Raw genomic sequence first — 23,078 nt, forward strand, 5'->3', positions numbered from 1 at the left:
GAATAAATAGGAATAGAAATATTCTCTTCTTTACAATCTGAAAAAATAAAATTTCACAATTCTATCATAACATACGCAAATATGAATGAATATTATCAAATAATAATGACATTCAGGATGGGGAAAATGCAAATATACAATATTAAAAACGTGTTAATCAATTTGTGAAAATTCGCAGTAAAACACGAAAATAAATGTGACTAAGAGTATACAAATTACCGTAAAATAGTCTGTATGCACAAAAAGCAAGAAAAATGTGCACACTAGGAAATTGTGTGCTTCAGTACTTATTTGAAATGCCCACACAAGAAAAGCTGTGTGAATCAGCGAAGAAAAATGGTAACAATCGTAGTAGGTTGCCAAAGTCCAGAAAGTGACTCTAAACGCAAACTGGTTCCAGCTTATGAAATGCAAGTCTCACCTTAGTTTGAAAAAATGACTCCAGGATAAATAGAACTATCCAGCGCAACGCTTTCCAATCACCCTTTGAATGGGGAAGCCTAGGAGGGTGAATAGTAAAAGCAGAAGAACGCGGTGAGCGGGACATGCACTCACCCGTGCAGCATCGAGGAAACACCCATTGAGTATTGAATTACCAGAGGGAGATGGCTAACAGCTGCGTGAAGGGGAGAAAAACGCTCGCGCTGAACTTAATCTTGAGCGCGGTGTCGCGCTGATGTAAATCTTGAACCCAGATCTGTGACAGGGGTGAGTTTTCTGAGACATTTCAACGCTTCGTCCATCGTCTCCTTGTTTTTGCTTTGTTCGCCCCAAGTTGGCAGGGTATGCCCAGACGTGGGTTTCCCTGCTCACTTTGCCACTGGATTCAAGGTAGCCTGGCTGATTAGGGGTGTTACCCCAAAACCGGTCCCAGGATGTTTGTTTCTGGTCCAGGGAAGACCTGGCTTGGCAGTTGGGCTGGACTGTTCCCATGATGAACAGGGTCAAAGCTGGTTTGCATATGGCTGGGTCTGACTCTGAACTGTGGTGGCAAAGTGAGCAAAAGAATGATGATTGATTCAACCCAGATCTGTGAGGGGTGTGTGTCTGAACAGTTTCAGCGCCCCGTCCATCGTCTACTTGTGTTTTCTTTTAGAATGAACCTGGGCCGAGAAACCGAACAGCAGCCTCCGTTCGCAATACAAAAATTACAATAATTTAGAGCATAGGAGTGAAAGGACCAGCAAAAAGGTCGATGTCCTGGAACTAAATTGGTAAATTGGTATTTGATTAATGTGTAAAACACGCGTCACAGCTCTACAGACGCCAGATTTCCACCTGCGTTTATCACGCCTCTTACAATCTTAACAGAGCTGCGGTTTTGTGCAAACAAACAACTGAGGCCGGCGCAAGCAGAGTGCAGGCAGGTCTGACCAGGTGTGTTGCGCCACAAGGAAACAGATGCACAAGAAATTCACCTGACAGCCCTCCCAGGCAGGGACTGCTCTAAACCCGCGAGGATTAACATTTCACATCCGCGAGAGCAGCGAGGCATTTCACATCCGCAGGGCTGAGGTGCTGGGCGCGGGTCACCTTGTCCATCGTTCTGCTTAATGCCACGCTTTGGCTGGCGAGCTTTACCACTCTACTATATACACGGACCGGAGGTACCCAGGTCACCACCTCCCACGAGAACAATCCGCTTGCTGAAGCCTGCGCCGCCTTTCGAGCGGGAAAGACCTATTTTATTTGGGAAAATAAACTGTTGACGTCTTTTGGAAACGCCACATGCCAAGAGTATGTTCTCCAGAGCCAGTATATAACGTGGCCGCTGTCTGCCGAGGAAGCGGCCTTCCCTCTGGCTTACGTCATAGTCCTGCACCGAGATTTCCACACGTTGAGAGGCTCTTCAGGGCCGTGTACATACCTCAAAATGTTTACTGTATTCACGTGGACGAGAAGGCGACATCTGGGTTCAAGCAGATGCTGGCAGAATTTGTGGACTGCTTCCCCACTGCTTTTCTGGCCTCCAAAACCGAACCAGTGGTGTACGCTGGGGCGTCCAGGCTCCAGGCCGACCTGAACTGTATGGATGACCTCATAGCTTCACAGATACCTTGGCGGTACGTCATCAACACCTGCGGGCAAGATTTCCCCTTGAAGACCAACAGAAAAATCGTGCAGCATCTTAAGAGCTTTAATGGGTCAAATATCACTCCGGGAGTTTTATCGCCGCGCCATACAGACCCGAGGACAAAATATGTGTACAGGGAACACATCAACCTTTCCCCTCCTCGGACTCTGAAATCGATGTTGGTGAAAGCGCCTCCTCCACATAATATGACCATCTACTTTGGAACGGCCTACGTGGCCCTCACCAGAGAGTTCACCAGGTCTATCCTGGAAGATGAGCGGGCCACCGACCTGCTGAAGTTGTCCAAGGACACGTACAGTCCAGATGAGCATTACTGGGTCACGCTCAACCGGATACCAGGTAGGGCGCATTCATGACTATTTTTCTATGTTATGTTAGATACGTGTGTGTGTGTCTGTGTGTGTGTATGTGTGTATGTATCCCGGTCATACACAAAACACTTCCCTTCGTACAGAGATGACCCAGACACTCCGGGCTTCTGAAATAATGTATTCAGCTTGATGCCTCCTCCGTGAGAAAGCCGAACATCGTTGGTGAGGAGGCATCAAGCTGAATACATTATTTCAGAAGCCTGGAGTGTCCTGGTCATTTCAGTGTTTTGTGGATATACATATCTACCTCTCTCTCTCTCTCTCTCTCTCTCTCTCTCTCTCTATTTATCTATCTAGCTATCTATCTCTATATATATATATATATATATATATATATATATATATATATATATATATATATATATATACACCCGCGCTATATATATAGATACACACATATAAATATATATAGATACACACACACACACACATATATATAATGTACATTCTGCCAATAGTGTGGACTAGGAGCGACTAGGAGCACAAATGCTCTATTGAAAGGTGTCCTAACAGTTGAACATTAAAAAGGCGAGGTTTGAACACATATAGCTCCTCGATATCTCGAAATTCTGAAAAAAAATTAGTATAAAATGCAGGATTTTTTCTGTGTCGAGATTTCTTTATAATGGCCCTTTTTGCTAAGATTTTGTGACAGATCAAGATAACTGTAGATTTAATTAAGTACATTGAGTAACCTCTGTAGGTATCGGGCTAACCTTCAACCACAACTTCAAGTACCTGCAGGGCTGACGCCCAGTTACATAATTTTGAGGAGGAAGAATTGGTTCTTATTGAATAGAAATGTATTGCGAAATGCATGTAGTAAATATTACAACAGAGATTAAGAAGCAGAAACAGCCTGTACAAAGGAAAAAAAAAGAAAGAGCCTGTATACACACAGACAGCGAAAGAAAGAGTAACAGAGACGTGGGGCAGAGCGAGGGGAGAGGATACAGCAAAGGAGAAAGAGAGATAGTATGTGGGAGAGAGGGCAGAGAGAGAGAGAAAGACAACGCTGGAGAGAAATTGAACATATGTGTTGGCTGTGAAAAATAGAAATTTGAAGACAGTAAAAGAGAAAGACAGAGGGTAAAATGAGTGAGCGAGAGGGAGGCTAAGACAGAAAATGAGAGAAAATGAATGGAGAGAGAAAGGAGGGCCAAAAAAAGGAAACGGAGAAATAAGAAGAGAAAGAAAGTAAATGACAAACAGTGGAAATGACAATCAGATGTGGATGCGAAAAGAGATAGACAGGCAACCTGCAAGAAGACCAACAAAGAACACAAGAACAAGAGAGGGCTCAGAGTGAGAGGAACAGATATAAATGGGGAGAAGGCGGAGAGAGAGCAAAGATCCTAGATATGGAAATGAGACAGGGGAAGACAGAAGTACAAAGAGAGCCAGTGAAAGAGAGTGACATTTAGAGGGAGATAATAGATCTGCCAAAACATTGAGACTGCTCATCGGGATAATGGCGCCCACCATAAAGGGTTAGTGAGGGAATGAGGAGGGAGAGTGACAAAGAAAGGGATAGACCTCAAGAGTCTTGGCTAATATCCTCAATCCTATAGCGCCTAAAGAAAGAAGGACCGACAATAGACCTTCCTGGTATAATACTGCCTGCAGGAAATCTAAATCAGAACTTCTTAAGGCTGTTAAGCTTAATAACAACAAAGCGCTAATAAGGAATGTTGGACAGGCCACATGAAGGGCTTGCTCCCTCCCCGCATGACAGGGCCCGAGCCCCGGCCCTCCAGGTGTTACCCACAGAAACAACCCGCACCCCGTCTCCAGACGGGACTCCTGCCCCCGGACATCTCTGTATCTTGGGGCCGAACCACTACCGGCTCCCTCGCCCGGCCCGGCCGCCATCTTGGACACTGCACCACGAGGCCGCGTGGCCTCAGCTCAACCCTAACCCTGGGCCTGGCCAGGCCCCGACATCCCGGCACCACCATCCACCCAGGAGGTGAACGGACCACTTGGCAGGTCGATGGAAGAAAGAAGTGTCGATGGCTCTCCCCCGCCAGGTGCCGATCGCCCCCCAGCTCCCCCGGGCGCTGGCTCCACCCCCCTGCTGGGTGTCTGGACTCCCTCATCCCGGACCTCCCGACCTCCAAGTGCGAGGGTCCGGACATCAAAGGGCGCCAGACCTATAACTGGGGCAGCTCCAGAGCAGGAAGGCAGTTGTATCCTGGAGTCGAGAGACACCGAGAAGAACTCATCCTTGACGGAGTACCGGCGCTGCCGTAGCCCTGCCTTGTGAACTATCATCCTGCCTGCTGGCGCTGCCGCGGCCTTCTGCATCCTCCATCCTCGTCGGGACCTGCTGGCGCTGCCGCGGACCGTTGTAACTACCACCTTCATTGGGACCTGCTGGCGCTGCCGCGGACCGTTGTAACTACCACCTTCGTTGGGACCTGCTGGCACTGCCGCGGACCGTTGTAACCACCACCTTCATCGGGACCTGCTGGCGCTGCCGCGGACCGTGTAACGACCACCTTCACCGGGACCTGCTGGCGCTGCCGCGGCCCGTCCAGCTAGAACACCGAGCTCGAGGATTGTGAGCTATCCATCATATCATCGCATCTACCAGATTGGTAACAAGACTGTCCCGCTACCCCCTTTCCCAACCAAGAGACTAGAATTGAGGGGACCCCTGAGTCCTGACCTCCTTGTACCATTCTATCGTACCTAAAGATTGCTTATAAAGAACGTTAAACCTTATCTTTGTGTGGTGTACATCTGTGGGGGGGAAGTTACTCGTCTGTACGATCGCTGGAGACGGCTCTCCCCGGAGACCTCTCCCCTTGTCCTCGGCCGACCCTCCCGGTCCGTCTAACATTGGTGGCCAGCGGCGCGATCCGAATCAACGCGTAATCGTACAGAGAGTAGCTCACCCCACGACGAAACCACAATGTCAACCAAAGAGAGCGGATCCACTGAGAAATTCCAGATGGAGAAATTGGAAGAGTACAGCCATCGTGAATTGAAACAATTCTGCATTGAACTAGGCATTGCTACCACCGGCCTGAGTACCAAAGACGATTTCAAGCACGCCATTGAGTCGTGGGCAGAAACCGGGGCCGCGAGATCCCCGGACCAAAACATTGCAGCATCAGAGAGGAACACCACGGCTCCCGAGGAGCGAAGAACGGGTCTCTCGCAGGAAGAGATCCAAGAGAGAGAAAAGAGCAGACTACATGAGCTAGAAATGGCACGGCTCAAAATGGACGGTGAACTAAAATTAGCCGAACAAAAACTGAACCTAGAACATCTGCGGCTCCGAGAAGAACGGGAAGAAAAACAGAGGCAGAGAGAGCTCGAAGAAAAGAGATTAGCGTACGAACACGAGCGCAAACTGGCAGAAATAGACCTACGGAAGCAGAACAAAGAACTGGAGGTGCCCGAGCGACCGCGCACCCCGGGAGCGACAGAAAAGAAAGTCCACATTCCCAAGGATGTCGTTCGAGAGTATGTCCGAGAGGACGACATACAACAGTGGTTCAAGGCCTACGAGATCGCCATGACCTCCCACCGGATCAATCGAAGTGACTGGGGAGCCGGTCTATGGGGGAGGTTCGTCAATGAAGGCCGCGATGCCCTGTTACAGCTCCCAGACCATCTGATGTCATCCTATGACCACATGAAGGCTGCCCTCCTCACCCGATATGGGCTCACACCCGAAATGTACCGCCAGAGGTTCCGAGACTGCACCCGGATCCCGGGTACAACTTGGGTGGAATATGTCAACTATTTCAGCCGAGCCTTCGAGGGTTGGATCAAGGGAAGCCACGTAACGACCTACGAGCAACTTTTTAATCTCATGGTGTGGGAGCACCTCTCTAACAACTGCTTCGTCGAGCTCAGGCAGCACCTCCTCGACAGTAAATTGACTGACCCACGGCAACTCGCCGCCGAAGCTGACCGGTGGGAAAGCACCCGAGTGGGCCGGAGAGGGCCGCACGAACAGAACCGGAACAACCAAGGTCAGCACCGTCCCCGAGGAGGAGGAGGAGGCCAGGGACGAGGAAGAGACACCGTCCCGGCCACTCCCGCTGCCAGCACCCCGCCCCCGGCCAGCCGGGGCAACCCCCCGATGCGCCCGGGGTTCCGAGCCAATGTCACGTGTCACCGATGCCAGCGAGTCGGCCACTACGCCAATGACCCGAACTGTCCACAGAACCAAACTCCGAGACCCCGCCAGGTAGCTGCCGCCGCCCTGGGGGGAGAACAAATCTCCGAAGAACAGGAAGAATACGAGCAGGAACAACAAGAGTGGGAACCGGCCGCCATGGTTCTAGCGTGCCTAGGGGGAAGAGACATGGTCCCGCGGGCTCCCCTACCCGCCAACACCAGAAAATATAGTCAGTGGGTGAACATTAATGGACGCCGGGCCGAAGCACTACGTGACACGGGGGCCAGTGTGACGGCCGTCCGCTGTCACCTGGTAAAACCAGAGCAGATCCTGCCGAACATTCTCTGCCCCGTCCGTTCAGCCGACAATTCGGAGAGTCTATGTCGGATGGCCTGCGTCCCCTTCGAATGGGGAGGAGTCTCCGGCATGTTGAAGGTGACGGTCCGAGATGATGCCCCCGTGGACTGTCTCCTGGGGAATGATCTTGAGAGTTCCCCGTGGGCCGCCGTAGAAAGAAGAGAGCACCTGGGGATGTTGGGCCTCCCGGACTGGGCGTGCGTAACCACCCGGTCCATGGCCGCCCGTGCCATCCCCCGACCAGAAGAACCAGAATGGCCAGCACCTCCTCCCCCGATCGCTCCAGTAGAGAACACCGACCATACCGACCCCCCAGAGCAAACCCCCGAAGGGCTCGCTCAGCCCCAGGACCTTCCCAACCTGGCTCAGTGGCGTCAAGAAGGGGGGCCCACCCAGGAACAGTTCCGTCAAGAACAGAAGACCTGTCCCTCCCTCGAGGGACTCCGCCAGCAAGCCCTCGCCCAGAGCGCAGGGGACACCACCGGAGCCCATTGGATCTATTGGGACAACGACCTATTGTACAGTGAACAGAGAATCGCGGAGTTAGGGGCCAGTCGAGTGCTGGTGGTGCCCCTCCGTTTTAGAGACTTCCTGTTAAATTTGGCCCACGATGTCCCTCTGGCTGGACACCTGGGCCAGGACAAAACCTACAGTCGCCTGGTGACCCACTTTTTCTGGCCGAAGATGAGAAATGACGTCCTCAACCACTGCCGGTCCTGCCCCACATGCCAGGCCAGCGGGAAGAGCGGCCACAAACTCAAAGCACCTCTGCAACCCTTCCCAGTTGTCACCACCCCGTTCAAGAGGGTGGGAATAGACATTGTGGGGCCCCTGGACCCCCGTACCGCACAAGGACATCGGTTCATCCTGGTACTGGTGGACCACGCCACCCGCTACCCCGAGGCTGTGCCCCTGCAAACTGTAACAGCCCCGGTGGTCGGCCAGGCCCTAATGGGGATCTTCTCCCGGGTGGGCTTCCCCCGAGAAGTCGTCAGCGACAGAGGCACAAACTTTATTTCGAAGTATATGAAGTCCCTCTGGCAACAGTGCGGGGTCACCTACCGGTTCACGACCCCCTATCACCCTCAAGGAAACGGACTAGTCGAGCGGTTCAACCGCACGCTCAAGGGAATGATTGGGGGATTGGAAGAGCCCCTCCGTCGCCAGTGGGATGTACTACTTCCGTGCCTCCTCTTCGCCTATCGAGAAGTTCCCCAGAAGTCCCTCGGCTTTAGCCCTTTCGAACTCTTGTACGGGCACCCTGTGCGAGGGCCCCTCAGCCTAGTCAAAGAAGGTTGGGAGATGGCCCCCCTAAAGACCCGTCCAGACGTCTTCAAGTACCTCCTGACCCTACGCAATCAGACCAGGCGATTCAAAGAAATGGCGAAAGCGAACCTTGAGGCCAGTCAGGAGGACATGAAAAAATGGTACGATCAAAATGCCTCCTCCATCGAATTCGAACCTGGCCAACAAGTGTGGGTGATGTCCCCCACCGAACCATGTGCCTTGCAGGACAAGTGGACGGGGCCCTTCAAAGTGGTCGAACGCAAGAGCCCCGTCACCTATCTCATCGATATGGAATCTCCACGGAACCCCCTCCGGGTCCTCCACACCAACAGACTCAAACCCCACTTTGTGCGCTCGGAGCTCAGCCTCCTGATTGCTACAGACAGTGGAGCGGAAGAAGACTCCGAGCCTCTCCCTGATCTCCTGAAGACTCGTGAGAAAGATGGTTCCGTGGACGGGGTCCGGCTCTCCGATGCCCTCACCCCGGAACAGCGCCAAGGCTGCCGGGACCTCCTGCTGCAGTTTGCTACCTTGTTTTCCCTCACCCCAGGGGTCACCCCCTAGTGCTTGCACGACTTGGACACTGGGGACAGTCCCCCTATCAGACACCGGGCGTACCGCGTACCAGATCGGGTACGGGCCTGCATCCAAGAGGAGGTATCAAAGATGCTCACGCTCGGGGTCATCGAGCCCTCGGACAGCCCCTGGGCCAGCCCGGTCGTGCTGGTCCCCAAAGCTGCTGCCCCCGGCACCACTCCTGAGCTCCGATTCTGCGTCGACTATCGGGGTTTGAATGCTGTCACCAGAACCGACGCTCATCCCATCCCCCGAGCGGATGAACTGATCGACCGCATGGGGGCTGCCCGCTACCTCAGCATCTTCGACCTGACAGCGGGCTACTGGCAGATCGGTCTCACACCCCGGGCCCAAGAACGATCCGCCTTTTCTACCCCCGATGGCCACTACCACTTCAAAGTCATGCCCTTCGGCATGAAGAATGCCCCAGCTACCTTTCAGCGACTGGTGAACCAGGTCTTGGCGGGGCTCGAGGAGTTTAGCGCCGCCTACCTGGACGATATCGCTGTGTACAGCCGCCACTGGTCCGACCACCTCCACCACCTCCGAGAGGTCCTGCAGGCCCTCCAACGGGCCGGCCTCACAATCAAGGCCAGCAAGTGCCAAATTGGTCAGGGGTCCGTGACCTATCTCGGACACCAGGTGGGAAGCGGTCTGGTGGCCCCTCTGCAACTCAAAATCGCTGCCATCCAGTCCTGGCAGCCTCCAGTCACGCAGACCGAGGTCCGAGCCTTCTTGGGGCTCACCGGCTACTACCGGCGGTTCGTGAGGGACTATGGCAGCATTGTGGGGCCCCTCACGGGACTCACCTCCAAAAACCACCCGAAGAAGGTCAACTGGACCCCAGACTGTCAAGCGGCCTTCGAGAAGCTGAAAGCCGCCATGTGCACTGCCCCTGTGCTCCAGGCCCCCGACTACAGTCGGGAATTCATCGTACAAACAGATGCCTCCGACCATGGCATCGGGGCGGTCCTCTCCCAGCTGAACTCCGAGGGACTTGACCAACCGGTGGCCTTCATCAGCAGACGCCTCCTGGCCCGAGAACAGAGCTGGAGCACCATCGAGAGGGAGGCCTTCGCAGTGGTGTGGGCCCTCAAAAAGCTCCTGCCCTATCTCTTCGGTACCCACTTCCGGGTGCAAACAGATCATCGACCCCTGCAGTGGCTAATGCAGATGCGGGGGGAAAACCCCAAACTATTGCGTTGGTCCATCTCCCTGCAGGGGATGGACTTCACTGTGGAACATCGACCGGGCCAAGACCACGCCAACGCAGATGGCCTGTCACGCTTTTTCTGCCTCGACGAGGAGAGTCCCCAAGAGGATGGGTGACTCTCCCCGCCTTCAGCTGGGGGGGACGCATGTTGGACAGGCCACATGAAGGGCTTGCTCCCTCCCCGCATGACAGGGCCCGAGCCCCGGCCCTCCAGGTGTTACCCACAGAAACAACCCGCACCCCGTCTCCAGACGGGACTCCTGCCCCCGGACATCTCTGTATCTTGGGGCCGAACCACTACCGGCTCCCTCGCCCGGCCCGGCCGCCATCTTGGACACTGCACCACGAGGCCGCGTGGCCTCAGCTCGACCCTAACCCTGGGCCTGGCCAGGCCCCGACATCCCGGCACCACCATCCACCCAGGAGGTGAACGGACCACTTGGCAGGTCGATGGGAGAAAGAAGTGTCGATGGCTCTCCCCCGCCAGGTGCCGATCGCCCCCCAGCTCCCCCGGGCGCTGGCTCCACCCCCCTGCTGGGTGTCTGGACTCCCTCATCCCGGACCTCCCGACCTCCAAGTGCGAGGGTCCGGACATCAAAGGGCGCCAGACCTATAACTGGGGCAGCTCCAGAGCAGGAAGGCAGTTGTATCCTGGAGTCGAGAGACACCGAGAAGAACTCATCCTTGACGGACTACCGGCGCTGCCGTAGCCCTGCCTTGTGAACTATCATCCTGCCTGCTGGCGCTGCCGCGGCCTTCTGCATCCTCCATCCTCGTCGGGACCTGCTGGCGCTGCCGCGGACCGTTGTAACTACCACCTTCATTGGGACCTGCTGGCGCTGCCGCGGACCGTTGTAACTACCACCTTCATTGGGACCTGCTGGCGCTGCCGCGGACCGTTGTAACCACCACCTTCATCGGGACCTGCTGGCGCTGCCGCGGACCGTGTAACAACCACCTTCACCGGGACCTGCTGGCGCTGCCGCGGCCCGTCCAGCTAGAACACCGAGCTCGAGGATTGTGAGCTATCCATCATATCATCGCATCTACCAGATTGGTAACAAGACTGTCCCGCTACCCCCTTTCCCAACCAAGAGACTAGAATCGAGGGGACCCCTGAGTCCTGACCTCCTTGTACCATTCTATCGTACCTAAAGATTGCTTATAAAGAACGTTAAACCTTATCTTTGTGTGGTGTACATCTGTGGGGGGGAAGTTACTCGTCTGTACGATCGCTGGAGACGGCTCTCCCCGGAGACCTCTCCCCTTGTCCTCGGCCGACCCTCCCGGTCCGTCTAACAAGGAAAAAACGACTAGAATACAGGCAGTTAATACATCATGCCAAGATGGAGTGGGACAGCGACAATTGGGCCAACCTAACCTTGGCACTAAAAACAAAAGATTCCAGGAAATTCTGGCAAATTGTCAACACGGGGTCGTCTGACCCTTTACCGGCGATTGTGCCTAACATCGCTGCCAGTATTTGGGAAGAGTTTTTCTCAACCCTTTACGAAAGTGATCATTCTATCCCCGATAGAGATCAGGGGCCAGTATTGTTCAATTCCATTTCTGACCCATATGAGGATAAGTCTAGTGAACAAGAGGTCTTAGTTACCTTTAATCCCTATGAGGATGAGTTCAGGGAACAAGAGGTTTTAGCTATAATTTCTAAACTTCCAGCTGGCAAAGCCCCTGGGCTTGATAAACTCCCTGGAGATCTTTTTAAGCATGAACCTAAGGTCTGGGCTCCCTACCTAACGGCTTTGTATAATGCAGTACAGAAAGGGATGGCGATACCTATTACTTGGCTGGGAGCTGAGATAGTCCCAATTTTAAAGAAGGGCTCTCCTCTTCTCCCAGCCAATTATAGGCCTATTAGCCTTATTGATGTACCCCAAAATTTTTTTGCAAGGCTGATTCTGGACCGCCTTAGGAACTGGATGCAAGAATTCTCTATCCTGAGCCCATATCAGGCAGGTTTCAGGAAGAAGGTGTCTACTATTGACCAGATTTTTCGTATGACACTGCTACTCTGGAAAACCGTTAAAGTGGAGGGGGGTTCGTTGTATACTGTTTTCGTGGACCTTCGTGCGGCTTTCGATTTGGTCCCCAGGCAAAAATTATGGTCTGTCCTTCTGCAGATGGGCATACCTGTACCTTTACTGAACATGATAATTCGTTTGCATAAAGGTAATTTCGCACAGGTCAGGTGTGGGAAAAATGGTGCCCTAACTTCTAGATTCCCGGTTGACAGGGGAGTCAGACAGGGGTGTGTGTTGGCCCCCACCCTTTTCTGCCTATAAGTAAACGGAGTATTCACACATCTGAACGAGGTCATAAATAGCGATGCCCCAAAGCTTGCTGGTTCCCGGGTTCCTGCGATTATGTTCGCAGATGACACCCTTCTGCTTTCTAAGTCCCCGATGGGCATTCAACAGGTGTTGGATGGTTTCGAGACATTCTGCCTTGAGCGGGGCCTAGAAATAAACACACTCAAGACAAAATACATGATCTTTAACCCACCACCAATGACACGTCCTAACCCGATCATAGGGAGAGCTAGCTTAGAAAGGGTTCATACCTTTGAGTACCTGGGGCTCACCTTAAATGAAAAAATGACGTGGGTACCACATCAAATTAAGGCCCAATTGAAACTAGCCCAAGCAACGGGGGAATTATAAGACTTAGAAATAAATCATGTGCCAAACCAATTGCCCCACCCCTGGAAATATATAAACTCCAGGCAAGGGGTGGTGTAATCTATGGCGGTGAACTCTGGGGCTTTCATTGCCGTCCAGAGATCAGTCACAGAGAACAAATTCTTAAGGCAATTGTTGGCCCTCCCCACTAGTACACCCTTATTGCCATTGAGATTCGACTTGGGCCTCAGATCCATAGATGAGGAACTGGGCCTTAAACCCCTAACATTTTGGTGGAGGATCTGGATTACCCCAGAACTAGAGGGCTATAGAAAAGAGCTTATGGAAATTTTGGGATTACCTAATGCAGGGAAACATTGTTGGCTGAGGTACGTAAGAGAGGAACTGGAGAGAATAGGTCTTCCGCAGCTGTGGTCCAATCCGGCGACAGCTGGTATTAGTGTCTCACGAAAGTACCTGGCTAACTCGTACTATGAAAGTAAATTAACTACCCTAATACAGAAATCTCAATCTTCCATTTTAACACAATCATTTTTAATGTTCAAAGATCATTATCAGTTCGAGCATGTTTTAAATGATATTAGACCACAACTTACAAGGAAACTATATCTCCAATGGAGATACGGTACCTTACCTATAAGAGCTTTTACAAGTAAATGGTCTCCGCTCTTCCCAAAGAATTGTCCTGGCTGTGACGCGGAACAGGAAGATGAACTTCATATATTATTTTTCTGCCCGGCTTACAAAAATCTTAGGAGGTGCTGGATCGTTCCACTTTGTAAAAACTTGGGTTTTACGCACTGCATGGATGCTTATCGAATTTTTACAACAGATCCATCAATTGTAATTGTTTTCGCTGTGTCATCATTCCTTGCAGCTGTGTGGAGGAAAAGAAGGATCTGTGAAAATTCTGTTTGAAACCATACCCTCCCACTAAAATGTGACAACTGATTTGAGTTGGTTTTTAATGGAGTCACACTAAAGTCCTCATCACTATTGGTATGTTCAATGGGCGTTGCTGCCTCTGTTGCTGCTGTAATAATTGTTACATATATAATTGTATTATCCTCCATTTTTGCAAAGGGCTGTTTGTTCTTTTATATTTTTATCAGTTGTATTGTGTTTTTATTGTTAACTGTATATATACTTTTATGACTGATTGTCGAAATAAAGACAAAGATTGATTGACAAAGAGAGCCAGTGAAAGAGAGTGAAATTTAGAGGAAGATAATAGATCTGCCAAAATATTGAGACTGCTCAGCGGGATAATGGCGTCCACCATAAAGGATTAGTGAGGGAATGAGGAGGGAGAGTGACAAAGAAAGGGATAGACCTCAAGAGAGAGCGAGGTGGTAAGAGGAACGGAGAGAAAAGAGACAGGCATGGGATTAGAAATAGAGAAAGAATGAAGAAGTGAAAGAGACAGTGAGAGCAGTAGAGACAGAAAACAAGAATGAGACAGCGGTCAGAGAGAGTGAACACCGACAGAAACCGCGGTGGAGAAAGGCAGAGAAAGAGGAAATGGGGAGGCAGAGACAGAAAGACAGAGAAAGAGGTAATGTAAAGGAAAAGAGAGAGAAGGACAGAGAAGATGAGAATACCAGAGAGAATAGAGAGAGAAAAAGAGACAGGCAGACAGAGATGGAGAGAGAGAAAATGGAGACATTGAGAGGGCATGCAATGAGAGAGAAATAGAAAATAAGAGAGAAAGAAATAAATAGACAGAGAGGTAATAAAGCAGTGCTGGCGAAAGAGCGAGCGAATGAAAAAGAGACATAATTTATAGCGAGAGAGATACACGTCAGCGGAGACAACGGCGAGTTGGAATGGCACACTGAAAAAGCAGAGTAATTGTGTGAGAGGACCAAGAGAAAGAGGCAACATAGAGAAATGGGAGAAAGCGGGGACAGAGAAAGTTCGAGAGTGAGAATATGAGAGAATAAAGGAGAGAAAGAGGATGTTGAGAGTGACAGAGTGCGAGAGTTCGTAGGAATGGGGAAATAGAGGGTGCAGTGAAAGAGACAAGGTGACAGCATGACAGAAAGGAAGACAGAGGGAATGAAGAGAGTGACAAACTGAGGGAAAACAGATCGAAAATGAGGGAGAGAGTGGACAGAAAAAGACAAGACATTAAAAATGGCAGAGCATGAAAGAGATATAAGACAGACCTAGAGAAAGGAGCACGAGGAAGCAGGGAGTTCTTCTTTCCAGTAAGCGGGATGATACGGCTTTGTGCAATAAGCGATGAAGCTCTTGCTCTCGGCATAGTGACGCAGCGCACATGGAAGCGCCTAGAGGCGTAGCTATCATTCACTCACAGCGGAAGCTTGATCCTGCTAGTGCCAAGTTGTTGGCGGGGCGAATGGCGGTGATGGTGTGTGTCGGTGGAGGGGAGTGAGAGGGCGATAGGTGAGGCAGGAAGGGGTTGGATGGGGTGTAAAACGGCCCTAAGGCAAGTAAAAATGTCAAAAGTCGTCCCCGAGTGCAGCAGGTGCAGTTGCACGAACAGTCCATGGGCGCGAGTGGCCCACCACACTCCAATTAGAGCAGTTTGGTATTACCCAAAAAGGGGATGGGGGGAATTTAGGGTGGTGGAGGGGAGGGGTGGCTGAGAACGGTACAGTTTGTTTTCTTGCAATAGTGCCCATGGCCCCCGTAGGTACTGCTTGTAAGCGCCTGTGTGCAGTGTTCAGGTAACACCCACTCAGATGTTTAATGCAGTTCAGACACCGAGAGGCAGGTTCGTAGGGTGCGCTGCCCTACCTCTAAGCCCTACCTGCACCGCATTTATCCGATTTCCGGTGTGTAAGGATGCAGCACCCCAATAATGTTTCACGTTTCTTATTTATGTCGGAGTTCTAGTTATTTCTTGATACATTTCTTATGACCTGACCTCTCGTTTACATAGACTATAGTACGGGCTTTAAGTGGGCCGGGTCTCACCGGTGCTGAGCACCGGCAGTTTTTAGGTCTCGCCTGAGACAGCGCTTTAGCGCTGCTCTGGCGAGACTTATAGTAAGCGAGTTTTGGAAGTGCAAACAGTGCTTTTCAGGCCTCCAAATACAGTGCATGTGCGCCGGCCGCGCGCACCATTTGGCAGCCTGAAAAGCACTGCCTGTTCACTTCGCGGCCCCTTTGATGTCCGTCAGTGAGCCGCGCGGCCACTGAGGACTTCAGAGTGCACACCATTTGCACTGTGCCCGCCCCCACTCCCCCGTCCCACTCCCTCCTCGTCAACTTCAGTGCGCGCTTGTCTAAGGTAAAATTTGGCCTCAGGGCTTCTCCTTTGTTCTTCACCCTCCCGCCCCCGCCCCTCCCCCCCAAATGTTCCACTTCACTCAGTCTCCTCCTCCTGTCTCCTGATTTCTCACTTGTTCTTTTTAGGTAAACGGCATCGAAGCATTCCTTCCCCCATAGACATCACTTGGTCAAAGTGCACCCGGATCACTATTTATTTTGTATTCCCTTTACGCTCCACCCTTCTGCGCCTTAATCTGTTTTGTCAAGCAGCAAATGTGAAACTTAAAAATTCGGACTGTAACATCTCCGATCAGCATTTCCGTTCGAGATACAAATACATAAAAAAACACACTGACACCCCTTCGCTCTTTAACTCTTAGACAATATTTTTTTAAAACTACTTAAAACTGGAGCATTCTCTTGGATGGGTGTAGTATGCAGGTATTGTGTATTGCACCTTTCCTGATTCCCTACCTTGCTGCTCAGCCAGTGTGGATGTTCTTGGAATGTTGGTATGCGTGGTGAGATCATAGAATGCTGGTATGACTGTGTGTGGAGTGGCAGTTGAGAGGATGGGCTGAGCAGCAAGGGAGCTGCTCCTGGTGGGGCTCTGAATTGGAGATCTATCATACATCTGTTGTTATCCTGTGATTCCTGATTTACCAACTCTTCAATAAACATACATGTAAATCAAACAGGTCTTATCCCCATACTTCAATTATTACAATGGCGACGAGGATGGGATGAGCAGCAAGGGAGCTGCTCCTGGTGGGGCTCTGAATTGGAGATCTATCATACATTTGTTGTTATCCTGTGATTCCTGATTTACCAACTCTTCAATAAACATACATGTAAATCAAACAGGTCTTATCTCTATACTTCAATTATTACAATGGCGACGATTGGAACGAACCTGCACCTCAAGAAACCCCATGATACTTCAAGATGAAGAACCTTAACCAAGAGAAAAGAGAAAAGAGATTTTAAAAAGCAATTCAAGTTTACTGGCACCCCGACCTGAGCCCCACCAGTGACCACGCTATCGGTCGCCCTCAAATCCTCATGTGCCAGTTCCATCCTGCATACAGTTTAAGTATGCCAATTGCTGCCTGTCAGAATTCAAGCTGTCTGGAGCCAACACAGCGTTTACATAGAGAAGATGCTGTACTTTGTTATGTTATGAGCACTCTTCAGTGAGCAAACGGCTGAGCTTCTCTCCCAACTGGACTGCCTGTCAACCCTAAAAGTGCATACTTTTGGAAAAACGGACTTTCTAGCTTTCCTGCACTTGCTCTTGAACGTTGACAGAGAGAGCTTTTCACGGCGCGTCTCAACTGTTGGTGAGTTTCAGGTGATTTGTGTCTTGGCAAATCTACATAAGCTGTTTGCGCGCAGTCTAGCTCTGCGTTTGTGAGCTTGTATGGCAGTGTCTGTCATGGCATGAACACTTCATCTTTAGACATTGACTGCTCAAAGGAGTTCGTGTTTTCAATTACAGCTTGTGCATCTCTAGCATTTATTTCCCTGATGGCGTCTGGATTTATTGTATTCTTTGTTCGTGCCCTGGTTAAAGTCAAGTGCAATTTATTTTTATTTTTCACGTGTGGCCTACGCTGAGACCTGATGTCCTTAACTTGCTAACTGTCATTTTTAAAATTCAAAAAGAAAGATGTGGCTCGAGCTCTCCAGCGCGCACTCACCTTCATCTTCTGGACATGCTGACGTCTCGTCTTTCCTCTGTGACGATGTAGGTGCTGCTCATTGCACGCCTTGGTGCTTTAACGTGCTGTGAACCATACGGTGCTCCGTCAACTAAACGTGCCGCCATCTTAGCTGACAAGTTTTTTCTTCAGGCTGCTGTCAGTGCGTGTTATGGGAAATCTCTGTGGTGAAGATTTGTTTCCGGAATGCTTCGATTCTTGTCGTTTTTTTTTTTATTTAATACAAACTCCGAAGTGGCGGAAAACGTGAGTACGACATGCTGCATTTTGACACTGCAATGGGAAAGTGATCTTCGCGCTGCAGACAAGATGACATTGCATCTTATTGTGATTTAAGCACTTTGACTGCCAGAAGCTTTTCAATCCTTCGTCAGTAAAAAGCTGAAGCAAGATTTTCAATGGTGATCTTTTCTAACATGAGTGGGTTCGGGTGAGACATCGCTCATCAGGGTTTCTGGAATATATTTTGGAGCTGTCCTATGTATCGTTTTTTGACTCATAATGGTATTACTGTATCTGTACTAGTATATTACAGTACCAGACTGCTTCTGGTGATTTTTGCAGTTTTATTTTATTCTTGTTAATTGAGTCATATGTTTTGTGCGCTATGTCAGTATGCTATTTCATGCTTAACTAATGAATTTGCTCACTTTGCATTCACTAAGCAAAATTGTTATTTATTTGTGGAGGTGTTTGATCTAGATATTTTTAGGGTACTAGGCTTTGATTGGTTTTGTGAGGGTATTTTTTGTGTTGAAGCTGGTCTTCACACATTCTATTTTAATCTACAGTGTGGGTAGTGCACACCCTTTACACTGATTCTACCCTATACGGTTTTCTTTGTGCCTAGCATTAGTGTTATAAACTCGCTACCTTTTATATTGTTATTTAGCTGTGTGGTCTAGTTATTGCATAAGTTTGAAGTGGGCAATGGACAGCATTCATATTTTATTATGTTATGCACAATAACCAGTGTACCTGTATTTTGGGTAGTGTTCTCATATTTGTTTAGGCGCAATGGGTAGTGGACCCATATGTAGTTTATGCGCAATGGGCAGTGGACCCATCTTTAGTTTATGTGCAATGGGCAGTTGACCCATATTTGTTTATGCGCAATGGGCAGTGGACCCATCTTTGGTTTATGTGCAATGGGCAGTGGACCCATCTTTGGTTTATGTGCAGTGGGCAGTGGACCCATATTTGGTTTATGCACAATGGGCGGTGGACCCATCTTTGGTTTAGGCGCAATGGGCAGTTGATCCATTTTTGGTTTATGCGCAGTGGGCTGTGGACACATATTTGGTTTATGCGCAATGGGCACTGGACCCATATTTAATTTCAATGCGCAATGGGCAGTGTGTCCATACATTATTATTATTATTATTTTTTTTTTTGAAGTCCATAATGGGCAGTGTTCCCATGTTTTTGGTTTGTTATGCGGAATGGGCATTACGTCCTTTCTTAGTTTGCTTGTAAAGGAGGAAGAGGTGGAGTAGTTAATTGATTTAATGCGTTCACTATTGGGATTGATCGCATATTTTCCTTTTTGGAGGGATTGCATATTCTAGTTTTGTTTTGTTCGTTAATGTAATGTTTTACTGCTATATTTGGATATGCTTTTACTATGCTTACTGTTTTTATAATTCTTTTGTTTTTCTTTATTAAAGGGGGAAGGTGTGTAGTATGCAGGTATTGTGTATTGCACCTTTCCTGATTCCCTACCTTGCTGCTCAGCCAGTGTGGATGTTCTTGGAATGTTGGTATGCGTGGTGAGATCATAGAATGCTGGTATGACTGTGTGTGGAGTGGCAGTTGAGAGGATGGGCTGAGCAGCAAGGGAGCTGCTCCTGGTGGGGCTCTGAATTGGAGATCTATCATACATCTGTTGTTATCCTGTGATTCCTGATTTACCAACTCTTCAATAAACATACATGTAAATCAAACAGGTCTTATCCCCATACTTCAATTATTACAATGGGACACCGTCTGTGCCAGTGGTATAATTACGCATTTCTAAGGCTCCTGCTTAATAGACAGTCTGACAAGTTAGACGCAAGAAAAACAACCCCTCCCCCCACCAAAGGAACAAATCCGTTTTGTTCTCAGTTGGGAAAACCCGCTATGTCGGAAGAGGCAAGCATGGCATAGTCGTAGAACCATGCATGGCGCTCAGGAGACTGTCCGAGCTGCGTACCCAGGTGTCAAATTATGTTATTTACGGGTGTGCCGTTTGTTAGGTACTTTTTTCAAAAATAGTTTGCCAATTATTACAATAAAGAAGTTTCAGAGAAAATGATAAACATTTCCACCGTTCACTCACTGCGCTACTTTCCGCATTATGGATGTAATGGCTGCAATGACACTTAAAGGGTTTTAAACAAGAAACCACCGTCGATTTTACCATATACATAAAATATAAATCCGTAGGAAACTTTAGCTAGTTTGTTGTCCGCTCCCCTTTTCTGCCATAGAAAATGATTAAATTCATTCTTATATGTATTTTAAAAGACGAGGAGCGGTTATGTGAGACCCGATTCACGTGAAAACTCCTGGCCGGCCTGATGCGTACGTAGAATTGTTGTTCCTATCCCTCTCTTTTGGGTTCTCCTCTTGCCCCACGCCCTGCCTTCCTCTGTGCTCTTTCCCCGTCTGCATTGCATGCTTTTTCGGTATCAGTCATGCTCCACTTCTGCCCTTTCCGTATGTTTTCCTGTCCGTCTTCTGGTCTGTCTTTTCCCTGTCCCTGGTGATCCTTTTCCCTGCCTGTCTCCTTGCCGCTATCTTGTCTTTACCTGGCTGTTGACTGTTCCTGCTGTCTGTTGTCTCTTTGTACGGCACACACAGCCTGCTGCTTTACTTGTCCCCCTGTCTCTGCCTGCCACTATCCATCTGTCTCCTTTCCTGTCACTGCCTCCCTCCATGCGCTCTTCTGCTCTTCCTGTCTATTGTCTCCCTTTCACGTCCATTTGTCTCCCACCCTGCTTCTGTCGCTCTCCTATTGTCTCTTTTCATGGTGTTGGTTGCTTGGCGTGGATTTCTTCTTAACTCGCTCTATTCACAATGCTTGTATTCCCCTATCTCATTTTATCTGTTTGACTGCATCTCCCATCCATCTTTCGCTCCTTGCGCTGTCGGCCCCTTGCGCTGTCGGCCCCATTCCTCTCTTTCGATCTCTCATCCCATCCCTGTCTTATCGTGTGGCTGTCGGTGATCTGATGCCTGCCTCTCTGCTCCACTGTCTCATCCTCTGGCTGCTTACAGTGGATGTCTCTCTTCTTCCCTGCTGCACGCCGCACACTACTGCACGCCACACACTGCTGCGCACACGGCTGCATTACACACTGCTGCATTACACACTGCTGCATTACACACTGCTGCACGCCGCACACTGCAGCACGCCGCACACTGCTGCACGCCGCACACTGCTACATGAAACACTGCTGCACGCCACACACTGCTGCACGCCGCACACTGCTACACGAAACACTGCTGCACGCCACACACTGCTGCACGCCACACACTGCTGCACGCTGCACACTGCTGCACGAAACACTGCTGCACGCCACACACTGCTGCACGGCACACACTGCTGCACGGCACACACTGCTGCACACTGCTGCAAAACTCACTGCTGCATGCTGCACGACACAGCTGCACGCAGCACACTGCTACACGCCACACAGTGCTGCACGCCGCACACTGCTGCACGCCACACAGTGCTGCATGCCTCACACTGCTACACGAAATACTGCTTCACGCCACACACTGCTGCACGGCGCACACTGCTGCACGCCACACACTGCTGCACGCCACACACTGCTGCACGCCGCACACTGCTGCACGCCTCACACTGCTGCACGCCTCACACTGCTGCACGCCACACACTGCTGCACGCCGCACACTGCTGCACGCCGCACAATGCTGCACCCCGCACACTGCTGCACGCCGCACACTGCTGCACTCCACACACTGCTTTTATGCGAATTTATGCTACTGACATTGTAAATGACAATGCCTTTTATTTGTTTTAAAACCAAAACATAAATAAAAGACATTGTAATTTTACAATGCCAATAGCTCAAACTCTTATAAATGCGAGACCTATTGCATTGCAAATGCTTGTTTAAAGGGAGCCTCGAAACGGGTCTCTATCGGGCTCTGTTTTGTGCCCTGGCACAGGCGGTCCGTTTTTTTCCGGACTGCAGACACATCCATGTGCGCGTGCTCATTCTCACTAGTGGAGAAGTTACGGCATGACGTCATGCCAGGTAAGTGTTGTAGAGGAATGGAAATCCTTTAAAGAGAGTCAGTTTCTCGCTGGATTTTCCTTCTCATTTTGAAACTCAGGAGCAGCAACATTGTCCTGGTTTCACCAGGGCTTTAAGTGGAAGCTTTTTCAATATTATATCTAAGCCGTAGTTGCTGCTTATCTATCTTATGCAACTAAAAACCATTGACAGAGCCAATAGTCCCGACGTGTTGTAGGTATTATGTTACTTGTTGTATCATATATCTGGATGCAATGACAGAAACAGCTAAATACAAGTCGGGCGGCACTAAGCACAGATTTTTATTTGTGTTTCTAAGCCACGCCCGTAATTACATTAGAATTACATTAGCTACGCCGCTTTGAGAGACCCCCCTAGTTTTTTCATCCCACTTAAAGCCCTGAATTTTGTATTTGCAGTGGAATATCAACGTTTAAATGTAGGTAGAACGTAGTTGTTGACAAAAAAGACACTACAATCACGGGGGTAGGTGGTATTAGGGAGTGGGGCAGGGCGATGGAATAATGTGCGACTTTGATAAACCTATATTTGAAATGACACAAGAAAAGGTAGTGAGAAAGAGACACACGGCGATAACCTACCCAGATGCTTACGGCACCCTCATGGTTTTCTTTAATATAATTTGGGAAGTTTAGTAATATGCCCCTGAGTTGTTTCCCTGTAACATGTCGTCAGACATTTCCCTCATTTAGACACTTGCATCAGTTTCACAAAGTCGTGCAACATTTTGGCGACATAGACTTCTCGTCAGTTTATGTGTGCATTTATTTAATTCATGAATTGGATTTTGTTTAGGGCGAATTGGACCTACAGTAAACATATAGTGAATACAAAACAATTTATGATGGGAGATGATACATGGACAGTGAATTATCGAGAGCAGGGATATCTTCTTACACATATTGTGTTTCTTGGATAGAAATATAGGGGGTGTTCATCTTTCTACCGTCATAGGTAGTTAGTACTTTAAGGTGCCCTTGAATTCTTTTAGGGGTGTAGCAAGGCGAATGGGAATCGGGAGGGATGCCGAGTGCTGGTCCCTGAATGCTTCTAGAAGAAGTCAAATCAGATTACGCCATTCTGTTTCCTCTCTTGCCCAATCCTTTTAGCCAGTAATCATTTCAGCAGTCA

The 23,078-nt window shown here is 49.6% G+C and overlaps 1 protein-coding gene and 1 long non-coding RNA gene across 4 annotated transcripts in view; one reads left to right on the forward strand and one right to left on the reverse strand.

Annotated features, from left to right (window-relative positions):
• LOC146823052 (uncharacterized) overlaps window positions 1-23,078 on the reverse strand; it is a 339,929-nt gene that overhangs the window by 173,128 nt on the left and 143,723 nt on the right. The gene's annotated exons all lie outside the window — the stretch shown is intronic.
• Window positions 1,467-23,078, forward strand: part of LOC146823053 (N-acetyllactosaminide beta-1,6-N-acetylglucosaminyl-transferase-like) — a 361,189-nt gene continuing 339,577 nt past the window's right edge. The window contains exon 1 of the mRNA XM_085607260.1: window positions 1,467-2,434. Coding sequence (XP_085463386.1) covers window positions 1,729-2,434 — 706 coding nt within the window. The 5' untranslated portion in view covers window positions 1,467-1,728. The remainder of the gene's footprint in view (window positions 2,435-23,078) is intronic.

The sequence above is a fragment of the Triturus cristatus genome, chromosome 5_2, assembly GCF_964204655.1.
Source record: "Triturus cristatus chromosome 5_2, aTriCri1.1, whole genome shotgun sequence".
NCBI lineage: Eukaryota > Metazoa > Chordata > Amphibia > Caudata > Salamandridae > Triturus > Triturus cristatus.